The sequence below is a fragment of the Macaca nemestrina genome, chromosome 15 (genome assembly GCF_043159975.1).
Source record: "Macaca nemestrina isolate mMacNem1 chromosome 15, mMacNem.hap1, whole genome shotgun sequence".
Classification (NCBI taxonomy): Eukaryota; Metazoa; Chordata; class Mammalia; order Primates; family Cercopithecidae; genus Macaca; species Macaca nemestrina.
Genome location: NC_092139.1, coordinates 88,009 through 112,135, shown reverse-complemented (window position 1 = coordinate 112,135; position 24,127 = coordinate 88,009). Strand labels below are relative to the sequence as shown.

Sequence of the window (24,127 nt, the reverse complement as noted above, 5' to 3'; positions counted from 1 at the left end):
TTTTTTTTTCACAGAGTCTCACTCTGTCACCCAGGCCAGAGTGCAAAGGTGCAATCTCAGCTCACCGCAACCTCTGCCTCCTGGGTTCAAGAGATTCTCCTGTCTCAGCCTCTTGAGTAGCTGGGATTACAGACACATGCCACCACTCCCGGCTACTTTTTGTCTTTTTAGTAGAGACGGGATTTCACCATGTTGGTCAGGCTGGTCTCAAACTCCTGACCTCCTGATCTGCCTGCCTCAGCCTCCCAAAGTGCTGGGATTACAGGCGTGAGCCACTGTGCCCAGCCCATTGTAATGGGTTCTATTTTGATTAATAAAGATGTGTTGCAGCCTAGTTATACAAATTTAAAATTCATGGTCCAAAACCATAATTACTTTTGCACCAACCTAATACTTTAAGAATTAAAAGAAGCCTTTATATTAGAGAGCCCATGGATGATAAAATCATAAAGAATATTACAATCTCCATAACCCACAAACTTGGTAACTTAGACCAACTGGATGAATTAAAAGACACAATCTATTAATACTAAAACACAGGAGAAATAGGTAATCTATATATATTGATATCTACTAATAAAATGGAATAAATACCTAATAACCTTACAGAAAACTTATATATTCCATAAATCTGACATTCTGTCATGTTATTCTAACTGGTGGGATTCAGGGATTTCCATTTTGATAAGAACATAGGTGAGTCTCACACACTTAATTTTAGTGCTCATTGGTCAGAAAAGCCATGTCCATTATAGGATACTGCGGAGCAATGCGTTATGGAGAATTTAGGCAAGATAATATGATTTTCAGAGTTAAAGGAAGACAACCTGATTTATGTACAGTAATTTCTCATAATATCATAGGGGATACCATATTTAAACTTTGGGGTATCCCGAGGTATAATTCTTATTTGAGCCACCTGTGAATTTCAGACACGGAGGCTTCCCAACTTTGGTGGCTTTCAATAAATGTGGAAGTTAACTCACAACCTATTTTGTGGAGGCATAAAATTCAATGAGCACTCATTTAACCTTTTATTTTAAATATTATTTTTGTAAACTTGCATTTCCAATTAGTTGAAATTTTTAACCTGTTTCAGTTCTTATCCACTTCCCCCCCCCCCCCCGAGACGGAGTCTTGCCCTGTCACCTAGGCTGGAGTGCAGTGGCATTGTCTCAACTCACTGTAACCTCCGCCTCCCAGGTTCAAGCGATTCTCCTGCCTCAGCCTCCCGAGTTGCTGGGATTACAGGTGCCTGCCACCACGCCCAGCTAATTTTTGTATTTTTAGTAGAGATGGCCCTTCCCCATGTTAGTCAGGCTGGTCTGGAACCCCTGACCTTGTGATCTGCCCACCTCGGCCTCCCAAAGTGCTCGGATTACAGGCCTGAGCCACCGCACCCGGCCTCTCCACTGTTTTTAGGTGGAGGGGAGTAAGGGTTTCTTGGAATTAGGAGGAACTCCCATGTACCCAACCCATTTGGGTAAATTTCTTCTTTCAGAGTTTTTCAAATCAGCATCACCATTGTTAAAGGCCTCCCACATGGTAATAATTGTGCTATAGGGTTTTATAAACGTGAAGTTTATGTTTGGCTGAATGAACCTCCTTGCTGTGGCACAAGGGGGCCATAGGTGTTTTCACCAATTATGAAGCGGGTTCACTGTGCAATGGCTACCAACTTTTCTGAGTACAATGAGGCCAAATACATTCATAGATAAATTCCATGAAGTGAATTTATTACTTACAAATAGCAAACAAAAGACAACAGAAGTCTAGGATTCAATATGAACCACTACCACAAGATCAGGAAGGCTACCCAGAGCAGATGGATGGAGTTTTGACTATAAATGCTTCACTCGCACTACAACTGAGGGACCCCAGAAAGCAGCCCACATTGGGTTTTCTCCCAGGATGTGGTTTGCTGGACACAAGCATTAAAGGCCATTCTGTTTCGAGCAGGGACTATAACAGAGCCTGGGCTGTCACTTGATTATCAGGATATTGCCTTCCCAGCATACCATACAGTTATCTTGAGAACTACCAGTAAGAAAGGGAAGAAAATGGCCCTGCACTCTTAAAACTGAAGGATCAGGATATTTGCTGTGACAGAGGCACAGACAGTAGCGACAGAGTGTTCTTGTGAGCCATCTACTAGTTCTCTTAACCGGAGCGTGGCACCAGACCGCTTTTCTATTTCCTTTCAATGGAAACTATTTCAGAATATTTTGAATTTCTACATCTATAGAGTTGTGGCACATGATCACTGGCAGTGTAGACTCTCTGTATGGTTAAAGGAAAGAGTTCAGAAGCCCATCAACCCACATTGGAGGAGACCACCTAATCCTCCAGAGAGTGTCACTCCATCTTCCTGGGGTTAGCTCCACATGCAGTAAGGCCACTATAACTAAGGCCGTCAAGACTTGCAGTCCGAAGATGAGACTTTTGACATGCTGATAAGCAGCAGTGATAAGAAAAGCCCACACACTGGTCAGGAATTTTTCAATGAAAGCAGCTGAGACGCTTCTTCATATGCTTCGGTAGGGGCTAATATCAAACTATTTCTTCCCATTTTCTTTACTCAGCAGTGCCTGAACCATGAGGCACCATAGATGTACACCTCATCAGGAGGGTGTATGGTACAGCAGCAAGGGGAGCAGCAGCACAAGAAACAAACAAGGCCACTACTTCTGCTTACATAATAACTATTGTCTTGGAGTGTAAAATAATTAATAATGTTCACATGGCTGCCCTAAGCACACAGAGATGGTGACCAGAGCAGATGCAGGGACTACAGACATACAGCCTGATTCTTGCTAATTAGGACTTATGTGTTGGTTTACGTGCTGTGCTTTTGTGCATTCATAAGCCAGGGCCTCAAAACTGCCTGCTAAGCACAGGCCAAAGGTCATGCTGGGGTGCAGTTAAACATTGATGTCTAGGAGATGAGAGCATTTTAGTGTGGAAGAAGATGACAACACCTGAAGACCACAAAACACTGTGCAGACCAAAGGGAACGCCCATCGTCAGCTCACGGTTCTGACCCAGGTGACTGCTGATGTGTTACGGAACAGTCAGCCCACAGCAGGTAGGTCAAGTTGAGCTGGTGTCCTGCATGAGGGCTGGTCCATTCCATTCGTGTTGCCAATTGTTTCAATAGCGTCTCATGCACCCCACTGGTGAGGAAGGAATTAGCACCCTACGTTTACTGGCACCGTTAAACATATAACATCTATTACTAAACAGATAAGCCAGATATCAGTTATTAATTACATACAGGAGGATGGTGTAAGCTCTCACAGGCCCAAACAGGGATTAACTTGAGCGTAGAGAGTGGTATAGCATTTAAAAAGTGAGGATATTCCTTTTTTTTTTTTTTTTTTTTTTTGACACAGAATCTCGCTCTGTCACCCTTGCTGGAATGCGGTGGTGTGATCTCGGCGCACTGCAAGCTCCGTCTCCTGGGTAAACTGTATGTACTTAGGAATTAATACCAACTCATTATTAGCAAAAAATAAATATCTTTACATCAAGAGTAGTTTTTCATTTAATAAAAATAGGTGGGATGTGTATAATGGACAAGGGAAAATCAAAATTTGCCAAATGAGGCTAGTAAGACAATCCCAAGAATTCACAATCATTATTCACTGGTCCATTAATCACAGGACAATACATACAAATGAAACTTACCTGACCGGGCGCAGTGGCTCATGCCTGTAATCCCAGCACTTTGGGAGGCCGAGGCGGGCAAATCATGAGGTCAGGAGTTCAAGACCAGCCTAGCCAACATGGTGAAACCCTGTCTCTACTAAAAATACAAAGAATTAGCTGGATGTAGTGGCGTTCACCTGTAGTCCCAGCTACTCGGAAGGCTAAGGCAGGAGAATCGCTTAAACCCAGGGGGCGGAGGTTGCAGTGAGCCGAGATCGAACCACTGCACTCTAGCCTGGGCAACAGAGTGAGGCTCCATCTCAAAAAGAAATAATAATGAAATAAAAAAATTAAACTTACCTACATATTAGAAAAACATCCAAATTCAACCATGAATCCAGCACATTATCAAATGAATAGACAAAAATTCTACCAACAAACTGAAGAAAATATCATCTATGAAATTCAAGTACTACTGCTTAAAGAACATTTACAGAACTCTCACCTCAAGGTTTCCCCGCAAAATAAGGTGAAATGCATACTCAAGACTCTTTAAGAATGGGCCACTGATAAAAACAATATACTTGTAACTTGTGTAACATTTCATAGATTTTTTTCAAGTACTGCATGATAATTAATTTGCATCAGGCTTTCCAAATTAGAAAAGCTTCACTTATAGAACTTCTTTCCCGTGGGAGTTTTCACACGGCTTTTCAAGTAAATGTTAAAACTGAAAATATTCTTGCAGTTTCTAAACTATTAGAGTTTTAATCCTGTGTACGTTCTTGTATTTACAAGGTCCAGCCAGCTACAGCGTGCATTTTCATATGTCCTTGAGTGGGTATGAGAGAAATGAAACACTCAAACATTCTGGACATTCATAGGGTTTTTCTCAGGAATGAGCTGATGTCTTCAAATGGAACTAATACAACCGAAGGCCTTACCATAAATTTAAATTCAAAACCTTTTCTCCACTCTGACCCCTCCCAAATCTTCAGGAAAATCCGAAGTCTTGACCACATTTCCTACATTCTTAAGGTTTCTCTGCAGTCTGAGCTCTTTCATGTTTATGAGGGAATGGGAAAGAGTAAATGTTTTACCACATTTCTTACATTCAAGGGGCTTTATTTATTTATTTATTTATTTTTGAGATGGAGTCTCACTCTGTCGCCAGGCTGGAGTGCAGTGGCACAATCTCAGCTCCCTGCAACCTCCGCCTCCTGGGTTCAAGTGATTCTCCTGCCTCAGCCTCCTGAGTAGCTGGGATTACAAGCATATGCTACCACACCCAGCTATTTTTGTAGTTTTAGTAGAGACGAGGTTTCACCATGTTGGCCAGGATGGTCTCGATCTCCTGACCTCGTGATCCGCATGCACAGGGCTTCCCCCCAAGCCCCTGTGGCCTTTTATGTCCTTGAAAAAGAACTAAGGCAACTGAAATGTGCCACCATGCCCAGCTAATTATTTTCTTTGTTTTTGTTTTGAGACGGAGTCTGCTTCTGTCACCCAAGCTGGAGCGCAGTGGTGCGATCTCGGCTCACTGCAAGCTCCGCCTCCCAGGTTCACGCCATTTTCCTGCCTCAGCCTCCCGAGTAGCTGGCATGAGCCACCGGGCCCGGCTTTATTTTATTTTTTGTAGAGACAGGGTTTCATCACGATGCCCAGGTTGTTTCACATTGTTTTAATCCAGGCTGGTTATGAACTCCTGGGCTCAAGCAATACACACACCTTGGCCTCCCAAAGTGCTGGGATTATAGGCTGAGTCACTACACCCAACCTCTATATCATGACTTCTTTAGTGGCGCATAAGGTAACTGGAACGAGTGTAGGCTTTACCGCATTTTACATTCATAGGGTTTTTCTCCAGTATGAATTCTTTCGTGGAGGTGAAGGGAACTGAGGCGACTGAAGGCTTAGTCACATTGTTTACATTTATAGGGTTTCTCTCCAGTATGAGTACATCTATGGTTACAAAGGGAACTCAAACAACTAAAGGCTTTGCCACACTGTTTACATTCATAGGGTCTCTCTCCAGTATGAATGCTTCCATGGTCATGAAGGGAAGTGGAACAGCTGAAGGCCTTATCACATTTGGTACATCTCTCTCCAGTGTGAGTCCTTTCATGCATCTTAAAACAAGAAAATCTGAGTGTTTTCCCACATTCCTTACATTCGTAGGGTTTCTCTCCAGTGTGAGTTCGTCCATGTATTAGACAAGAACCGGAAACAATGAACGCTTTACCACATTGTTTACATTTATAGGGTTTTTCTCCTGTGTGAGTTCTCTGATGTCTTTCAACTGAATTGAGAAAATGAAAAGCTTTCCCACATATCGTACATTTATAAGCTGGATTTCCACTGTGCATTATCCTGTGTCTTCTAACACCTGGAACAGAAACAAAGAGTTTCCCACACTGTTCACATTTATATTGCTTCTCTCCATATGGTTTGTATCCTGAGTGAGCTAGGATGTGCCTATTAAGGAGGGAATGATGTACAAAGACTTTTCCACAAATACTGCATTCACATTGTTTTAATCCAGTAGAAATGTTCTCATTCAGATCAAGATTTGGAATGTGGCTGACAGCTTGACCATACTGACTACCTTCTTTGCTTTCACACAGTCTCTGTACCATATGATTTCTGTAAAAAAAAATGACAAGCACATTACTATTGGTTGGTTTAATAACTTTCTACTCATTCATAGGTCTTCGACTTACACTGCTACCAATACTAGGGAAAATGCATTTTTGTTTTGTTTTGGTTTTGTTTTTGTGCCATGACTGAATTATTTGAAAGTAAATGGGCTACTACTGAAAACACAGCTACCACCTACATGGCTATGACCAAAATAGTAACATTCATATATACAATTTTGTAGTACTATTTTCAAGTAAACTGTTTTCCAAACACTGACTGCTACACTGATGTATGTTACATTTTGGGTGAAATTTTTCTAAAAGGAAATGAATTTCAAGTGACTCTTATTTGCTTTGATTGCTTGTTTTTAAATTCATGACATGCTAAGATTCCTTCAGAGGACTTTATTTCCTCTTCTCGGTGCAAATTATCTTCTATCTTTCCCGTTTTTTGAAGTGATCTTCAATATTCTGGTCTTTCCGTTTTTTCCTAAAATGCAGATGCACAAAATTATCATGAATTATTTCAAACTATAGAAACATTACTAGATTTCATGTTCATTGTACACAGTGCCCATGCCTGATTTATTCACCAAATCATTCCCTTGCCCCATTCCAAATCACAAATAGCACTGATGATAGGGAAATACTTCTGTAATTAAGTGAAATGTGTTGTCATTCTTAGCTACAGAAGCCAGGTTCCTGCAGGTTTCCTGCATCACTTCTCTGTAGAGATTCTTCTGAGAAGAATCTAGCAAAGCCCATTCCTGCTGGGTAAAGTTCACAGCCACATCCTCAAAAGCCATGGAGTCCTAAAACATTCCACATATGTGGATAGAAGGATGAGTGAGACTGAGAGCACTGGGAATGTATACTCAATTCATAAGCTGTTTACATGATTCTAAAATTTCCAAGCATTTATTCTATGACTTGATTGTCACAACTCTTACTCTGTTCACACATACTCCCTCCCACACAGCAGTACTAATGCTAGAATTGAACTATTCAAAAAGGCAACAGCAAAGTAGAAACACCCATCTCATTAGAGAATCCAGGGAGTGAGATTACGATATGCTGCTAGGAGTTACCTTTTAACTTCACTTTGTACATTTCTAGTACCTGTCATACTAAAGTCCTACCTGATGTGCATAAGTGAGTTAATATTATCAGTCCTGAGACTACTTATTCTTAAAAATACCTGCTCGCAAAGTTCAATCTTTGTTTGTATTAGGAACTTACATTTTGAGAGGGATTCCACCAACCCAAGTAATAAGAATGACTCACTGCATCTAAATGGCTTATGCAGTATATTTTCCAAAACTTCTTCTGCTGAAAGTCTATTATTTTGTGTCACTGCAGTGGTGCTTAGGGAACCAGACACAAAAACACAGTCTGAACACTAAGTGTTCAATGAATTTCCCTGGTAGACAATATTTTACATGTGCTGTCACTTGTTAACTGTGGAAGTGAACCCATTCCACGTGATTACACCAAGAGAGAATAGGCTTATTAAATTTAATTGAGTAGTAAATAAAACCAATAATTGATATTTAACAATACTAATACAACAATTTTTCAAATTTCTATTGCACAATATCAAGGCAGAAAGGAATAAGAGGAAATAGGACACATGCTTTTTAAAATGACATTAATTTCACCACTTCCAGATGCTATTCCTATGAAACCACATAAATTCCCAAATCAGGTGGTTTTAGGCAAGAAAAGCTACTCTTTCATATGCAGTAAAAATGACCAATGTCTAATCATTTTTAGTCATCTAAAAAAAGAGTGATGGCTTGTCTAACATACTTCTAAGATTTTCAAGCAAAAATATTCAGGACAGCACAGTGTTAGCAAAGAGATGAGCAAGCAGACCAAAGGAAAAAAAAAAGTCTTAATGACCCAGCATCTATATGGAAAGTTGAGGAATGATAGAGTAGGCACTATAGAATAGAAAAAGAAATTACATGCACTTTAAATTATGAGGCAAACCAGGCTGGCATCTACTTGGGAAAATGCATTGCATTCTTCTCTATTCCATGAACAATAATCATCTTATTATATATTCAAATACAAAAGATAAAACCAGAATACTTTCAGAAGTCACAGGAAGATTATTTTTTAATGAAGGATTAGGCAGAATTTTTTTTATGTAAGAAAAAAGTGATAAAGGAACAGACAAACTCAAACATATTAAAATTTAGGGGATAAAAGGAAAATAGAGTGGGCCAGGCGTCGTGGCTCACGCCTGTAATCCCAGCACCTTGGGAGGCTGAGGCAGGGGATCACCTGAGGTTAGGAGGTTGAGACCAGTCTGGCCAACATGGCAAAAATCCCGTCTTTTTGTTGTTTGTTTATTTGTTTTTGAGACGGAGTCTCGCATTGTCCCTTGGGCTGGGGTGCAGTGGCAAGATCTTGGCTTACTGCAACCTCCATCTCCTGGGTTCAAGCAATTCTCTTGCCTCAGCCTCCCGAGTAGCTGGGATTACAGGTGCCTGCCACCACGCTCAGCTAATTTTTTCGTATTTTTAGTAGAGACAGGGTTTCACCATGTTGGCCAGGCTGCTCTGGAACTCCTGACCTCGTGATCCAACCACCTTGGCCTCCCAAAGGACTGGGATTACAGGCATAAGCCACCGTGCCAGGCCTAAAACCCTGTGTTTACTAAAAATATGAAAATTAGCTGGGTGTGGTGGTGGGTGCCTATAATCCCAGTTCCTCGGGAGGCTGACACAGGAGAATCACTTGAACTCGGGAGGCGGAGGTTGCAGTAAGCAGAGATGGCGCCACTGCACTCTAGCCAGGCTACAGAGCAAGACAGCATCTCCAAAAAACAAAAAACAACACTCAGACACCCAGATAAGAGGATACACATGTGTCCACTGTCATAAATTCTTCACCAAGCTACAAGAGGGGAACTGACATTTTGATGAATCTTTATAAATCATCAATTTATCTAACACACTTTTATTTCACCAGTAGCATTTACAAAGCTAAGTCCTACAATTCCATTTGAAATTACCCTTAAAAAGAACAGAACTTTAAAACTTACTACACTCACTCTGGGGAAGAAATAAATACGAATTTTTAGCAAATGAAATACATCATTTTACCCTACCTCTTTGGAAATAGTATTTTTATCTTTCAAGCTGTACTGACAAAATGTATCTTACAGTCAGTGAAAACCTGAAACTCAAATAAGAGGACAAGCCTTTTCAAGGTAACAAACTCAGGGAGAGGCAGTACTGACTCCAACGCAGACCTTTCTAAGTGTCACGGCAGGCCATTCTATCCCTTAGGACACCCATCCTGTTCAGTAAAGTACTCAATGACCACCTACGAGGCACTGGCACTGCTCTTTGTCCTCCTGTGTGCCTTAAGTGCATTTTAATATTCAGGTTCTTGCACATCCTCTCTGGGGTGGGTTTTCCTTGTCCTTTGGGACGGTTTTTCTCTCTTCACAGGTCTGAGACAAGCTAGAGAGCAGAAATCATTTCTGCCTTTTCCTCTCAATATCAGCATCCAATTGGCAAACCATCAATGTGTCTTCGAGGAATAAAAACTCGGGCCGGAGGAATAATTTTAATGACCTAACTTTCATGACATTACATTGTATTGTCCATTAATTTTAATGTCCTAAAATTTTAATGACCCTAAGGGGTCACCATTTTAGATGAAACTATACCAGGAGATTCCTCTAAGGCCAAGAGCATCCAGCTGCTCCCCTGAGAGACTCTACCCCATACCTCAGGCTGTCCTTGGGGATGAGATGACCCCGGGGGCTGATACTCACTAGACCTTCCAATAGACATGGCCACTGTGGGTATCCTGGGTCATCCCCAGACAGTTCTAAAATGCCAGGACTAGGAAAAGACAGGAGAGTGGCTGAGGACACAACACCCTGTCAAGTTTTCACGGGGGGACCTCAACCTAAAGACATTTTGGTAATATGTACACTTAGGAAAGATGAAAAGAAGAGAGGTACAAAGATTTTTTTTACAGTAGAGTGTCAGATGATTTATTCTCCGCTTTCCTCTCATGTAAAATGTTTGGAAACAGAAAAATATTTTGGCCAAGGTGCCTCACGCCTGTAATCCCGGCGCTTTAGGAGGCCGAGGAGGGTGATCAATCAAGGTCAGGAGTTCGAAACCAACCTAGCCAACATGGCGAAACCCTGTCTCTACTAAACATACAAAAATTAGCTGGACGTGGTGGTGGCGCCTATAAGCCCAGCTACTTGGGAGGCTGAGGCAGGAGAATCGCTTGAACCCGGGAGTCAGAGGTTGCAGTGAGCTGAGACTGCATCATTGCACTCCAGCCTGGCGACAGGGTGAGACTCCGTCTCAAAAAAAAAAGAAGAAAAAAAAAATATATATATATATATGTGTGTGTGTGTATATGTATATATATGTGTGTGTGTATATATATGTATGGTTTGCTTCCTCATTCACCTTATCAAAGACTCTCATTTACGCCCCTCCCGTGGACCCCAAACCACAAACCATGACTGCGGTACCCGTTTATGAATCGCGTTTGCTCAAACACGCCCTTTAACGTTTTAACAAAGCCTCAGGTTAATTTTAGGGGCAGAAAGGTGGGACTGGAAGCTCCGTGAACCACAGCTCCTCCCACGCTGGAACCCCGCACACCGAGTCGGGGCTCTCCCGGATCACCCTCCCGTGGTCACCGCACTACCTGGGTGGGGGAGGCGCGGGGTTCCCGAGAGGGCTCCGGCCGGCGGAAGTGGCGCCCGCAGGTACAGACAGGACGCAGGGGTCCCGCTGCCCGCCCCGCCCGGCCCTGCACAGAAGGGGACTGAGGCCCGGCTGCGCCGCGGAGACTCAGTCCGCAGGTTCCGCAGCCCATGGCTGGTTCCAGCAGGTTTCACCCAGCCCTCTTCCCCACTTCGGGAAGCCAGGCGCAGTCCATTCACCGTTCCTCGGCTTCCCGGGTGTCCCGGCGTCAGCTAAGGATGTCCCAACACCTGCAGGTCACAGGGTGGCCGAGGCTGCTGCAGAGGCACCGGGCCTCCCAGAGCCAGGAAGTAGCAGCGGAGACTCACAGGAAGAGCCTACGGTGGCGAAGGCGAGACAAAGCGCCCGCCAGCCGGATCCCGGAAGCCGCCCTCTCCTTTCCGGGGGCGTGCCTGATTGACGGGTCGCCACCCCAGCGCCCGTGATTGTATGGGGCTTCAGGCCCCGCCCCCTCAGGCCCTGAGTGACAGGAGATTGCGATCTCACGTGAGGCTGGATGTGGCCAGAATGACCCTTTTGGCCTAGCGGTTTATAGGGGGTGCGTCCTTCCTGCGCTGGGATCTGACCAGGCAAGGAGCACATTCGCATTTAACCTTGTATACAAGATTATAGCTATTTTACGTAATAAGATATAAAATTGCAAGCAATATAATGGCAATTCTGTAACTGCCCAGTGGGTTCACCTTGCCCGCTACCTAGACAGAGCCGATTTCTCAAGACGGGGGGAATAGCAATAGAGAAGGAATAATTCACGCAGAGTCGGCTGTGCAGGAGACTGGAGATTTGATTTTTATTTTATTTTATTTTATTTTATTTTATTTTATTATTTCTGAAACAAAGTCTTGCTCTGTTGCCCAGGCTGGAGTGCAGCCTCTTAGTTTTATGATTATTCAAATCAGTCTCCCTGAGCATTTGGGGATAAGAGTATTTAGAAAGTTTATTTTGCCAAGGTTGGGGATGCTTGTGCATGACACAGCCTCAGGACGTCCTGATGACAGTTGCCCAAGGTGGTCAGAGCACAGCTGGGTTTTGTTGGAGATAAATGCTCGGTGACGCAAAGTGAAACCAGCACTTAAGCAAAAGTTTTCTCAGCAACGCAGTTTACCTCTGCGGAAGCGTGCTGCTCGCATCAATCACAATCGCAAGAGCACACGGAACAAAGAAAAGCAGGGGTTTTTATTCCTAATGCAATCCCTACCTCTGGCATGGGCTGGGGCCAGACCTCAAGATCTAAACTGACCCCGTTGGCTATTTGTGAATACTTTCCCAAATAAGGAAGGGGGAAGGGAGTCGTGAGTTACAACGGTGGGACGTGTGGTTTCGAAGGGAGAAATGGGTGCAGAGCAGGTAACCAAGGGAACAGATGTGAGTTATTGATTAGAACTGACGGGGGGAAGGTTGTTTACAGTAACTAAGGGCAAGGAGGCATGGAGAGCAAGAAAGTTGAGTTCGAGAACAAAACACAAGAACGTTAACTTGTCAAACCTTGAAAGAGAAACTGACTGTATCTGACAGTTTTACACATTTTAGGGAGACAGGAGACAGCAATCAACATATGTAAGATGAACACTGGTTTGATCCAGTACAACCTGAAGCAAAAGTGAGTCAACTGGAAGCCAGGAGGGGGCTTCCAGGTCACAGGTAGGTGAGAGAGGAAAGGTTGCATTCTTCTGAGTTTCTGATGACCCTTTCCAAAGGCGGCAATAAGGTATGCATTCTTCTAAGAGAGCAGCGGATGACTGAATAGAATGGGAGGCAGGTTTGCCCTAAGCAGTTCCCAGATTGATTTTTCCCTTTATCTTAGTGATTTGCGGGGCCCAAAATATTTTCCTTTCCAATTTCCCCCTTTTGTTTTAAAAATATTTTGGAGAAAGCATTTTAGAAGAAAATCAGTCTCTGGTGGCAGGTTTTGTCTGACTTCTCATGGAGTAGCTGAGATTACAGGCGAGCGACACCACACCTAGCTAATTTTTTTTTTTTTTTTTTTTTGGTAGAAACGGGGGTCTCCCTCGGTTGCCCAGGCTGTCTCTGGTGACCAACGCAGGGCTCCCCGTAATCTCTACAAATAATCCAGTGAAGGAACACCAGAGCGTGGAAAGTTGAGGACGACCGACAAAGGACTCCCGAGTAGGTTTTCACTTCAAGCTCTAGGGTAAGGAGGGCGCTCGGGGAATTCCAGGGAAACCTCGGGAAAATGTGGGTCAAGCTGAGAGTAAGTTCGCTAATTACTTAGGCCTTGTGCAGCAGTTACTGCGCCGCGGAGGGATAATTGTCAGTACCCAAAATCTCACATCTTTGTTCCGCCTGGTAGACAAGTATTCTCCTTGGTTCCCGGAATATGGAACCATGAATGTAGAAGATTGGGACAAGGTCGGATCAGACTTAAAACAAGCACAACAAGAGGGCCGCGATATTCCCGTCTCTGCTTGGCCTGTGTGGTCTGCAATTAAAACAGCCCTGGAGCCCTTCCACACTGAGGAGGAGAGGGAGGATTTTCAGGATGACATAGGAAAGTTGAATAATCAGGAGTCTAATTATCAGCTAAGTTAACCATGACAGTCTCGTTTAAAAAAGGGCGAGAAACGGGAAGGTATGTATGTTCATCTCCAGAGACTTATAAAAGAAACTGTGCCACCTACTGCGCCTTTAGGGGAAGGTCTGGAATGGCCACCCCCAGGCCAGCCTCATGAATATTTGGAAGGGGAGCCTGAGACCCGCGCCTTGCGGCTCCCATTGTTGCAGGTCCCGCCAGTAACTATGGCGAAGGGAAGCTTTAGGCTTGTCCAACAGCCAATTAGGATGAGGGAATGATCTAGGCTTGCCCACCTGTTAATTACGGTAGAGGAGTGCTGCGAGCGGGTCCAAATACAAATTATGGCACAGGGACAATCCAGGCATCCATTCGCCAGGCACAAGAAATGGGGGATTTGAATGCTTGGCAGTTTCTGGTAATTATTTCACCAGCTGAGGAGGCTAGAGAACTTGTTCAAGCATGCTGGGAGCCATTTCCTTTTAAAATATTAAAAGACTTAAAGCAAGCAATTGGACAATATGGGCCAAATTCCCCTTATGTTCATTCCTTGTTACAATGTGTGGCTTATAACAGACGTTGAATACGTGTGGATTGGGAGGCATTAGCCCGATCCACCCAGTCCCCCTCTGAATTTCCCCAATTGAAAACCTGGTGGACGGATGAAGCAACAAATCAGGCAGAAATGCTCAAGCCCAACGTCCTGTTAATATCACACCTGATCAATTGCTTGGAATCGGACAGGCATGGGGTACTCTAAATCAACAGATGGTAATGGGTGATGAGGCTGTTGATCAGCTCAAAACTATATGCCTAAGAGCCTGGGAAAAACTTCACGACCCTGCTACTGCTTATCCTTCTTCTCACATATTTCAACAGGGTCCAAGGGAGCCTTATCCTGATTCTATCGCCCGTTTGCAGGATGTGGCTCAAAAGGCTATTTCCAATTCTCATGCCAAGAAAGTGATCGTTCAGCTGCTTGCTCATGAAAATGCTAATACAGAATATCAGGCAGCAATTAGACCTATTAAGGGAATGGCAGATCTAAATGAGGAAAAAACTTTAAGTGAATACATTAAAGCCAGCGATGGCATTGGGGGGCACTTATATAAGGCCAGCCTCCTTATATAAGGCCAGGGGGAGAGAGGGGGATGCTATTATTCCCCATATCGTGGGGGGTTTCTCACCCCCTGCGATGTGGATTGTAACAGTGAGGGGGAGAGAGAGGATCGCTATTACTCCCCTTTACGATGTGGATCTTAATAATTATTCCCCCCTGAAATATGTGTTCATTATTAGCAGTCTCTTTTGTTCACGATATTAGGAACAATTTCACAGGTTATGTGTACACAGCCTGCAATGGGAGAAAGATTACCATCCTCTGCACCTCCCGATATTAGGAACCATATCACACAATAAGTGTACACTTTTTCGGAGATTTGGGGTAATGTCTTCCTATTTTTCCCTGAATATTCAGAGACATATCACAGGGTGGCTGTACACCCACTACTCTCTTGGCAGGAACATCATACTTTACCTACTGGAAATTAGGAGCAATAGCACAGACTGGGTGTGAAGCCACTGTCATACTGGAAGTAATATCATGCTCTTCCCCCAAGTTATGAGGAACAATATCACAGGGGGGTGTGTACCTTCTCCGGTAGGGGTAGTAGTATCATCATCTCTTCCTTTAGATGACAGGAACAATATCACAGGGTGGGTGTACACCCCGTGTGTTTTTGGAAGCAATGTCATTCTCTCTTCTTCTAGGTTTTCGGATTCATATCACAGGCAGGGTGTACACCCCTTGTTGTATTGGAGGGAGTCTCATCCTCTTTCAACCTGCATCTTTAGAACAATATCCCATGGGGGCTGTCCATCCCTTCAATATTGGTACTAATACAATCTTCTCCTTTCCTGGATATAAGAAACAATATCACAGGAGGGGTGTACACCCCTTGCAATATTGGTAGTAATATCACCTCTCCCTTGTGGTTATTAAGGACAAAATCCTAGGGTGACTGAACGGTTCTTACTTTATTGGGAATAATATCCACTCACCTCCTGGATATCAGGAACCATATCACTGAAGAAGTGTCCACCCACTTCGATATTGTCAGCCATGTCATCTTCTTCCCGCCTGGATATTAGGAACGATACCCCAGGTTTGGGGGCGCTGTACACCCACTGCGATATCGAAAGTAAAATCAGCCTCTTTCCCGCTGGATATTAGGAACTCTATCACAGGTGTGTGTGCACCTTCTGGGATATTGGGAGTACTATGAGCCTCCACCCCGCTGCATATTAGGAACAATATACGGGGGGGCAGGGTGGTTACAGCCCCTGCGATATTGAGAGCAATATTCTTCTCTTTCCCCTGTACATTAGGGTCTACATCACAGGGGTCTGTACACCTGCGATATTGGGATTAATGTTGTCCTCTCCCCTATTGAATGTCAAAAACAGTATCATAGAAGGGTGTACACCCCCTGCGATATGGCCAGTAATATCATCGTCTCTACCTTTGGATACTAGGAACAACATCACAGAGGGTGTGTACACTCCCCTGCGATATTGGGCATAATGTTATCCTCTCTTCCCCTGGATATTAGGACTGATATCCCTGGTGGTGGGAGGTGGAGTACATTAAGAACAATATCACTGGGTGGGTGTACACCCTGAGATATTGGGTGTAGTATCCTCCTCTCTTCCCTAGGATATTAAGAACAATATCACTGGAGGGGTGTACCTCTGCAGCCCCTGTGTTATTGGGAGCAATAGCATCTTCTCCCCCTCTCAATATAAGGAACAATATCCCAGGGTGGGTGTACATCCCCTGCGATATTGGGCGTAATGTCTTCGTCTTCCAACGTGGATATTGGGCATAGTGTCACAGGGGGGTGTAAGCTTTCTTCGATATTGGGAGCAGTATCACCCTCTCCCCTCAGGATTGTAGGCAAAATATTGAAGTGGTTTTACAACTCGTGTGATATGGGCAGTAATATCCTCTCCCCACCTAGATGTTAGGAACTATATCACAGGCAGCTGTACACTTCTTTTTTTTTTTTTTTTTTTTTTTGAGATGGAGTCTAGCTCTGTCGCCTGGGCTGGAGTGCAGTGGCCGGATCTCAGCTCACTGCAATCTCTGCCTCCCGGGTTTACGCCATTCTCCTGCCTCATCCTCCCGAGTAGCTGGGACTACAGGCGCCCACCACCTCGCCCAGCTAGTTTTTTGTATTTTTAGTAGAGATGGGGTTTCACCGTGTTAGCCAGGATGGTCTCAATCTCCTGACCTCGTGATCCGCCCGTCTTGGCCTCCCAAAGTGCTAGGATGACAGGCATGAGCAACCGTGCCCAGCCTCGACTGTACACTTCTTGTGATATTGGGAGTCATATCATCCTCTCCCATCATGGATATTCAGAACAATATTACAAAGGAGGTGTACACCCCCTGCCATATTGAGAGTAATATTATGCTCTCCCCTTCGGGATACTAAGAACAATACCGCAGGAGGTGTGTACAACCCCCGTGATATTGAGAGTAATATCATCCTCTCCCCCTGAATATAAGAAACAATATCACAGGAGGATGTACACCTCCTGTGATATTGGGAGTCATATCATTTTCTCTTTCTCTGGATATTCGGAACAATATCACAGTGGGTGTGTACACCCCCTGCGATATTGCCAGTAGTATCATCATCTCCCTTCCAGGATACAAGGTATACACCCCCTTGTGATATTGGGGGTAATATCTTCCTCTCCCCCGCTGGCTATTAGGAACAATGTCACAGAAGGGGTGTACACCCCCTGCTCTATTGGGAGTGATATAGTCCTTTCTGTCCCTGGATATTAAGAACAATATCACTAGGGAGTGTACACCTCCTGTAATATTGAAACTAATATCATCCTCTCGCCTCCTGGATATTAGGAACCATATCACAGGGGTGGTGTACACCCCCTGCGAAATCAGAAGAAATGTCATCCTTTCGACTTTTGGATGTTAGGGACAATATCACGGGGGAGGTCTACGCCCTCTGCGATATTTGGAGTCCTATCATCCTCTCCCACCCAGGATATAAGGAACGAGATGACCGAAGGGTTGTACACCCACTGCGATAGTTTCAATAATGTCATCCTCTACCACCTGGCTATTAGGAATAACATCATAGAGGGGTGTATACTTTCTTTGATATTGGGAGTAATATCCTCTCCCCGCCGGATATCAGGAACAAGTCTATTAATTATTAATATTAATAAATATAAGAAAAATTAAGAGTAATCATCGATGTTCATAATCACAATAAAGATAGTAAAAATTAATACTGGTTAAAAATGTTAACGATTAGTATTAATAATTAATAGTAATATCACTGTTAATAATAAAATAATGATATCAGCAATAATGTTAAATCAATACTAAGTGATGCTGGTAATAAAATAATAATTAATATTAAGAACTAATAATATTGTTAAACGTGATTAATGTTAATAATTAATTTTAAGTATGCATAATCATATATTTAAAATAATTATCCATAATTAATAAATGGATTCCTATTAATCAATAGTATCATTGATAATTATTAAAATCGATCATTGATGTTTAATAATTAATTATATTATTACTCCTAATACCACAGGGGGGGTACACCTACCTGTGATGCTGTTCCTAATATCCAGGGACGGAGAGCATGATTTTAGTTTTAATACCACAGTACGTGTACACTCACCGCGTGACACTGATCCTAATATAAACGGGGGTAGAGTATGACATGACTCCAAACATAGCAATGAATGGACAGCTACCCGGTAATATTGCTCCTAATATTCATGGAAAGTGTGTATTATATTACTCCCAATATCACAGGGAGGGTACAGCTCTTCTGCGATATTGTTCCTGGTATACGGAGGGGGAGAGGATGATAATAATTCGTAGGCTGTGTTCACCCGCCCAGTGATATTGTAATTAATATCCTGGGAGGGAGAGGATGATATTACTCCCCGTGGAGCAGGAGGTGTACACCCAGCCTGGGATATTGTTCCAAATATCCATGGAGGGGAGCGGTTGATATTACTCCAAATATGGCAGGGGATGTACATCCACCCTGTGACATTCTTCTCAATATCTCAAGGCCGAGAGGCTGATATTACTCCCAGTATCGCAGACACTGTACATCCCTGTGTGATAGTCTTCCTGATATCCCAAAGGGGAGAAGACGGTATTAATCCCCATATTGCAGGAGGTGAACACCCACTCTGTGATATCTTTCCGAATTTGCAGGGGTAGAGAGGATAATATTCCCAATATTGCAGAAGATGTACACGCCCCCTCCCCCTGTGATATTATCCTGAATATTCCAAGGCACAGAAGACGATGTTACTCCCAATATCGCAGAAAGTGTACACCCCCCAGGGATGTTGTTCCCATGATCCAAGAGGGGAGAGGATGATACGACTTTCAATATCGCAGGGGTGTACACGCCCCCAGTGATACTGTTCCTAATTTCCACCTGGGAGAGGATGATATTACTCCCAATATCGCAGGGGTCATAAACACTCCTTTGATATTGTTCCTAATATTCAGGCGGGGAGAGGATGATATTCCTCCCTATATTGCAGAGGGTGTACACCCGTCTTTGATACTGTTCGTAATGTCTAGACGGGGAGATGATATTACTCTCAGAATCGTAAACACACTGTGTGTCCACCGTGGATCCTAATATCCAGGGAGGGAAATTACTCCCCAAGACGTGGGTGGTGTCCACCCCGCCTGTCACATTGTTTCCTATACCCAGGGAGGAGAGGATGATATTGCTACCAATATCGAAGAAGTGTACACGCCCCCTGTGATATGGTCCCTAATATCGTCGTTGGGAGAGGATGATATTACTCTCAGTATCACAGGGGTTGTCCATCCCGCCTGAGATATTTTTCCTACTATCCAGAATAAGAGAGAATGATATTACTCCCAATAGTGCAGGGGGTGTCCCCCCGCCATGTGATATTGTTCTCAAGAGCTAAAGGAAGAGAAGAGAATATTATTCTTTGTACTGCAGGGAGTGTACAACCAACTGCGATATTGTGAGGCACCCCTTGTGAAAACAAGAAAGACTGGAATTTGATGAGACTCCAGTACCACCTGGGCAGCTCTGCCTTCCCCCACAGTCTCTCCAGCTCCCTTTTCTGTCCCGTGGGTGTAGGAGAACAGCTCTCCGCAGCAAGGTCCCACCCAGGGCTTCAGAGGACTTGATGGATTCACTATTTCCTTCTGTTAGCAACACCAGGCATGGCTCTCTGCTGCGGATACTAACAGAACATTTTCTCTGTTTAATTTCTGAAAGGAATTTCTCTGGGATTTCCTGAACCATCAGGAGGGTCCCCGCATAAGAGATCATTTAAGCCACGGGGAGATCAACTTACATGAATTTTCAAAAGAAACAACTAATCAGTTGCTTGCATTTTCTGTTGTACTCTTACTCAGATCTGTTGATGAAGGTCTACTATCAGTTTTTAAGGTAATTTACAGGGAAAAAAATCATTAATTAGATTAACTCATTCAGCTATGAAAGGATATAGTTTATTTTTCAAATGTAATTAACTATTAATCATCTTTTAGTATATCTGAGTTACAGTATCCTCCATTAGAAAAAAAGTGACTGGATTACACATAAGTTTATATTCTCTATCACAGATCAATCAATATTAATCTTAGCTAAAATAATTTAACTTTTTTCTTAAAAACACATTTGCTTTTGTATGTAACAGCAGCTAAGTATTAGAAATCAAAGAGCAAATTATAAAACAGGATTAACCAAATATTAGGAAATTTTTACAGATGTTTGCTGCATCGATGGGGTAGGATATTTGCATCATCAATAAACTAATTCTTTTATTATTTCAAAGTAAATAATTTAGGTTAGAATATTTGTTATTGACATTTTAATCTTTTTTTCAAATTATACATTTGACAGTTATTTTAAAAATGTTTAAATGTTCAAAGAAAAATTACTAGAAATAGAAAAACTAATATGAAAAGTAACAGCCCTCAAGAATTCCATCTCCCAGAAATAACTACCGTTAATAATTAGGTAGTGTTGCTACCACATTTTTGCTATGAGTGTACCAAAGTGAGTTCGTTGGAAGGTACGTTGTGTTTTATAGCTAGCATTTTTCATTAACAGTGTGTTTTTGGCATCTTTGTTCTGCCTTATTCTTTTTGTCAGCTGTTTGATATTCCATTTTATCAATATGTTATTATTTACCTAAGCAGTCCTTCATTGATGGATGAGTTGTAATGTTCCTGATGTAGAAAATTCCTAATTATGCTGAAATGAACATCTTTGTTCATTTGGGCACTTATGTAAATACTCTTAAATAAAAGTAAAGTTCTAAGACAAAAGATATCAATAAGGTTTTTTAAATTCTTTTATTTATTTATTTATTTATTATGAGACAGGGTCTCGCTCTGTCGCCCAGGCTAGAGTACAGTGGTGCAGTCATGGCTTATGATAGCCTCGACCTCCTGGGCTCAAGCCATCCTCTTGCCTCAGCCTCCCGAGTAGCTGGGACCACAGGCGCAAGCCATCATATCCAGCCAAGATTATGTTTTTATTTTCATTCTTTTTTTATGTTTACTAGATGTTTATAATTATTTCATTAATTGCCTATTAATGTATTTTCTCCATTTATTTCAGTTTCATTTTTCCCACTGGTTCATTAGCCTTATTTGTGTACATATTGCTTTGTTATTTGTTCATAGGTTTTGATTTTTTTTCCTTTGGTTTCACATTTGGAGTCATTCTGAAAAGAATCTTTGCTTTTCAAAATTAAAAATATAGGTATACATTTTCTCTGGTACTTCTATTTTTTCTTTTTCTTTTCTTTTTTTTTTTTTTTTTTTTTTTTTTTTTTTTTTTTTTTGAGACAAAGTCTCACTCTGTCACCCAGGCTGGAGTGCAGTAGCACAATCTCAGCTCACTGCAACCTCTGCCTCCTGGGTTCGAGCAGTTCTCTGCCTCAGCCTCCCGAGTAGCTGGGATTATAGGTGTCTGCCACCACGCCCGGCTAGTTTTTTGTATTTTTAATAGAGGCGGGGTATCATCATGTTGGTCAGACTGGTCTTGAACTCCTGACCTTATGTTCCACCCGCCTCACCTCCCAAAGTGTTGGGATTACAGGCATGAGCCAACGTGCCCTACCTATTTTTTCTTTATTTTCCATTTACGTCTTTGGATCCAACTGGAATTTATTTCATCTTGAGAGTAAGGTACAGAGTCTAGCTTTACTTTAAAAAAATTTAATAGTTATTATTCTGTGTAAACTTGGACAAACATAAAACCCCAAAAACAAATAAGAACACCTCATGGGTTGAGTTAGGGATAATTGACATTTTTCACAATATTGAAGCTTATTCAGGGACACAGTGTCTCCCTATCTTCATTCCTCAAGTCCTCCCATCTACGTGGCACCTCCAGCCTCCCAGGTGGCTGCTCAGGTTGGAAGCCTCAGATTCCTCTCCTCTCTTCATACTCCGTCCTTGGAACAGGTTTTAGAAATATGTTCCACAGTCCGGGCACGGTGGCTCATGCCTGTAATCCCAGCACTTTGAGAGGTCAAGGCAGGTGGATCACCTGAGGTCAGAAGTTCGAAACCAGCCTGGCCAACATGGTGAAACCATGTCTCTAATAAAAATACAAAAACTAGCTGGGCATGGTGGTGGGTGCCTGTAGTCCTGAGAATAGCTTGAACACGGAAGGCAGATGTTATAGTGAACCGAGATTGTGCCACTGCTTTCCAGCCTGAATGACAGAGCAAGACTCCATCTCAAAAAAAAGAAAAAGAAAAAAAAAAGAAATATGTTCCACATCTGCTTCTTCCTGTCCCTCCTGTGCCACCACCTGGCCATACCGCCTTGGTCCCTCCCTGGAATGTCGCTGGTACTGACTGGTCTGCCCACCGACTTCTGCGAGCCCTTCCCCTTGTCATAACACAGCAGCCAGACTGATCCTTCCCCAACATGTCTTCCTCTACTCAGAAGCCCACAGATGGGTTCATGTCTTGGAACAGAAACCAGGTGCTCTGCAGTGGCACACATACACTGCTCTGCAGTGGGATATATATGCTGCTCTGCAGTGGCACACATACACTGCTCTGCAGTGGGACATATACGTGGCTCTGCAGTGGCACACATACACTGCTCTGCAGTGGGATATATACGCTGCTCTGCAGTGACACATACACTGCTCTGCAGTGGGATATGTAGGCTGCTCTACAGTGGCACACATACGCCGCTCTGCAGTGGGATACATACGCTGCTCTGCAGTGGCACACATATGCTTCGTGTGGGTCTGCCCTGTGGGGACATCACCCGTGCAGGCACATGTGTGTGCCTCCCGTGTTCTGCCCAGCACACTCCCTAGTGCACTCCAGGCTCTCACACATCTGAGTGAAGGGAAGGCCAGCACATTTCTTCCATAGTTAACATCTAGCTACTTGAGTTGTTTGCTTTGTGCTTTTAAGAATTGTAAGTAGCGGGCCGGGTGCAGTGGCTAACACCTGTAATCCCAGCACTTTGGGAGGCCAAGGCAGGTGGTTCACCTGAGGTCAGGAGTTCAAGACCAGTGTGGCCAAACGTGGTGAAACCCCGTCTCTAATAAAAATACAAAAAAATTAGCCAGACGTGGTGGTGGGTGCCTGTAATCCCAGCTACTCAGGAGGCTGAAGCTGGAGAATCACTTGAACCTGGGAGGCAGAGGTTGCAGTGAGCTGAGATCACACCAGTGCACTCCAGCCTGGGCAAAAAGAGTAAGACTGTGTCTCAAAAACAAAAAGAAAAAAGAAAAGAAAAAAGAATTGTAGGCAGTTACAGATTTTTTAATTTGTCAACTATCAATTCACTGACTTTGTTTCTCATAGGTTTCAGTTGACTGACTTGGATTTTTAAGTTATGTGGTTATATCAGCTTCAAATGATGTAATTTTTATGCTTGTAAAAATATGTATGTGCTTAGCAATTAAATGATTATGTGATTTTTTTTTTAGTTGTATTGTTTTTTAGTGTTTAAGTAACTATTTCCTAGTTAAATTTCCAATTGTTTGGAATCCTTTTTTTCTTATTCATCTCCAGTTTTGTGCACAGAGGGTGGGTGTGGCATTTGTGATCTATTATTGTTAATGGCCTCCATTTAAAATCATTTTATTGGCTGTGATTTCCTTGCCATGTGAAACTATTTTAGTGAAGCGTTTGCTTTTCTAGCTGCAAAAAATTGTTTGAAGAAAGATAATGAGAAATGGGGACTCTAATTGGCCTACAGTTCAATAGAAGAAAACTAAGTCTACCCAAACACGATAGTAGCCACTGTTTTCTCTAAACTAGGAAAAAGCAGCAGTAGAATTGTTGATTAGTCTTGAAGAAGGCTATAGTTCTCGCTGCCATCCGGTTTTTCAGCCTAAAAAACAGGTATGCCGAATGCAGGGTGCTGGGAGGGGTGTGTACGTCTCTGAAACCACCTGTCTTTTGCAGAGATGCTGGAAGGGTGCAGTCTGCCTGCTGAG

General features: G+C 43.0%; 1 protein-coding gene across 1 annotated transcript in view; it reads right to left on the bottom strand.

Annotated features, from left to right (window-relative positions):
• Positions 1-1,715: 1,715 nt before the first annotated feature.
• Positions 1,716-24,127, bottom strand: part of LOC112428021 (zinc finger protein 669-like) — a 49,485-nt gene continuing 27,073 nt past the window's right edge. The window contains exon 4 of the mRNA XM_071078941.1: positions 1,716-6,291. Coding sequence (XP_070935042.1) covers positions 5,562-6,291 — 730 coding nt within the window. The 3' untranslated portion in view covers positions 1,716-5,561. The remainder of the gene's footprint in view (positions 6,292-24,127) is intronic.